General features: G+C 31.4%; 1 protein-coding gene across 1 annotated transcript; it reads right to left on the bottom strand.

The window, feature by feature from the left end:
* Positions 1-406: 406 nt before the first annotated feature.
* On the bottom strand, positions 407-2,627 carry LOC129789256 (uncharacterized; the record flags this gene model as incomplete). Its single annotated transcript, XM_055825907.1, has 4 exons — positions 407-1,692; positions 1,820-1,985; positions 2,270-2,436; positions 2,516-2,627. Coding segments are annotated over 4 exons (897 nt in total), but the record flags the coding sequence as incomplete, so codon positions are not given.
* Between the last annotated feature and the right edge of the window lie 298 nt (positions 2,628-2,925).

Genomic DNA, 2,925 nt, shown 5'->3' with positions numbered 1-2,925 from the left:
ATTTGCAATTTCTGCCCATTCATCGACTCTTAAAATGAAATTGTTTTCCCTTCGCAGCCACTGGTGGATTTTTCATGTATATTTAGGAGGGACATAATCCAATTATTCCTAATCTGAGAGGAGAAACATTTTCAATTTAAATCACTCGACATTCATCTAACAAGTCCTTTTATAATGAATATAAAAGGTGAAACGAATGAGAAAAAAGGTACCAAATATTCGAGTAGAAATGGAAGAAAATAAAATGCAAAAAATATTACATTTATATACAAAGTACATGGGGACGAGAAAAATAAAATTATTTCCTCCTTTTTGCCACTCTGAGAGGGAGAAATATTCATTTTAGAACATTAATATCCACACTATACATACACACAAAAAAATGCGCGTAGTAATAAATACTGTTCCCATACAAAATTCCATTAGATACTACTACGTTAGCTTTTGAATACGCGCCTATAATGCATATTGTTACTTCAAAAGCTATTGCATTTTTGAAACTACTATGTTAGCTTTTGAAAACGCGCCTATAACGGATAATGTAGTTTCAAAACTTTTGCATTTTTGAAACTACTATGCACAGGATAAGAAGGCAAACACAGTGAATTCGATCGCAATCATTTTAAATTTTACTACGCACAGTGTTTTTGATATTATATTTTATATATTTAGGAATTGAATGTTTCGAATTAAAATACATTATTTTTAATTTCAATAATATATATTTAATTTATTCTTTTTTCTTCCTTTTTTACATGTAAATACATTATTAACTTAATACTTAAATATTAACTTAATACTTAGAACTGACTTATGTATTTCTAAGACATCTTTTCTACTAAATCTCGGATTTTTATGCAATTCCAAAGTAAAATTGAGTGTGGAGTTATGAAAATTGGTAATGCTTTCATCAAAATTCACAGCATTCGGAATTTTATTTACAATAGGTCAAGTACCAAGTACGTACATCATTTTGTGAAACATAACTAATTTCGCTTAAAAGATTACTTTCATTTATGCTTGATACATTATCTTCATTGGAACTTAATAAGTTATAATTTTGGCTCTGAATGACATGTTTCTTTAAGTGCTTCTTAAAACGAACCCAGTTATTTAAAGTTTGATTACAATTTTTACAAGAGTAATTGAAATTAAAGGGAAAATTGTGTGTTTTTACGTGTGATATAAAAAACTCTATGTCTACTTTTCTAGTTCACATTCGAAGCAAGAAAAAGGCATTTTATGCCAATTTGTTACACAAATTACGGATTGCCGGTGAAGTCTCAGGTGAATCAATTTGATAAAAATATTCCTGAAGGAACCTCCATATCTGTCTAGTGATCTTTGAGTACTCAATGTTGAAAACAAAACACAATTTTATTATTGTGTCAACTGCTTTTCGTATACTGCCCATCTTGTATTTGACTTCGTCGAAATATACAAATATTTCGTCGACCTGAAGCTTTGTTGTATCATATTCGCCAACAATTATCAATTTCGGCTGTATGGACAATTTTTGCTCTTGGTACTCACTCCGCATTACAGCAATCTTCCTGGAGATGTCACTCGGGCATGTTACAAACAGCGCCAGTTCCTTTTGTGCATCAAGAATAGATGGCTTGTGCGTCTTCTTTATTTTAACTGGAGTTAGAATTGCACAAAGCAGCAAGAGTACACCGCAATCCTTTTCATCTGAAATTTATGAATAAGTAATACATTATTACTTTAATAATTTAAGTAAACATTTCATTATTGTTAAAAGTAAAACCAAATAATAAATTCCACAAATACTAAAAAAGCTATAAAGTAAAATACTGACCACGACTTATGCTTGAGTGAGAATTTATGAATTTTAGGAACTCGCAGCTCGCTTTATCTTTAATGTCGCTTTCATAAATGCTCAGGACTTTGTCGATGAATGCGTCATATCCGTCAAGAAGTTGATTCTCTTTACCGGGGTGAAGATTTGAAAAATCGACGTCAATCTGGAATCAAATTAAGTAAACAATATTAGGAAATATAAAATTTTGAAATTCATTGAATAAGTTTCTTCTATTTTTATATTTTTATGTTAACAAAGCTATTTATTGTGCAGATATGCGTATTAAAAAATGACAATTTTTTAATTATTTCGCACCTATATTCTTAAAATCACCAATTTTTTTAACACTAATTTTTATGTCTAGATTTGTTCTTTAATGTAAAAAAAATTACGGGAACACTTACAAAAAGCACTATAATTATATAAAAAGATAATAATATTGCTTACCAATAAATATCCGCATGGGTCATTGTACCTTGGCCAGGTTTTCAGGATATTCTCAGGCGAATCCCTAATCTCTTGTAGACGTTCTGTCGACGTTTTCTTCCACAGGTCTATTACAATCTCCACAGGAGCACAATTTAGTGACAACCATGCTTTGTGCTCAGCAAAGTCTGTATTTAAATAAAAGAAAATCGGTTAGTAAGAAAAAAATTGCATAGCATATAATTTAAGATATTAATTATTACATACCCACACTTAGCGGAAATGAAAATTGAATATATGGCCTTTTTGTCTTGGATTGTGGCCTACGCACGTCCTCGCCACCGTACTTTCTCTTGTGTGAAGCGCGTGAGTTAACAATTCGATTGAACAGTTTCCCCGAAGGCGCTTTTTTTCCCTGGCGGGGTACGTAGTATGTTTCCTGAAAGTAAATTCAATAGTATGTAAGCTTAGCATCATTGACACATCCCATAGATTATAGATTAAGTTATTTTTGCAATAGAACAGAGTACAAAGTTTGATGAAAATCCTACATACCTGTTTTTCACAAGGGAAACACTCAACAATATCTTTTGAGAAAAAATCAGCGAGTTCCGGAAGGGATTTGTTTGAGTATTTTTCCCGTTCGTCGAGAAGAAACTCTCCAATGCAGAAGACAA

Source organism: Lutzomyia longipalpis, chromosome 2, assembly GCF_024334085.1.
Source record: "Lutzomyia longipalpis isolate SR_M1_2022 chromosome 2, ASM2433408v1".
NCBI lineage: Eukaryota > Metazoa > Arthropoda > Insecta > Diptera > Psychodidae > Lutzomyia > Lutzomyia longipalpis.
Note: the sequence above shows the minus strand (reverse complement) of the source record. Positions and strands in the feature narration are given on the sequence as shown.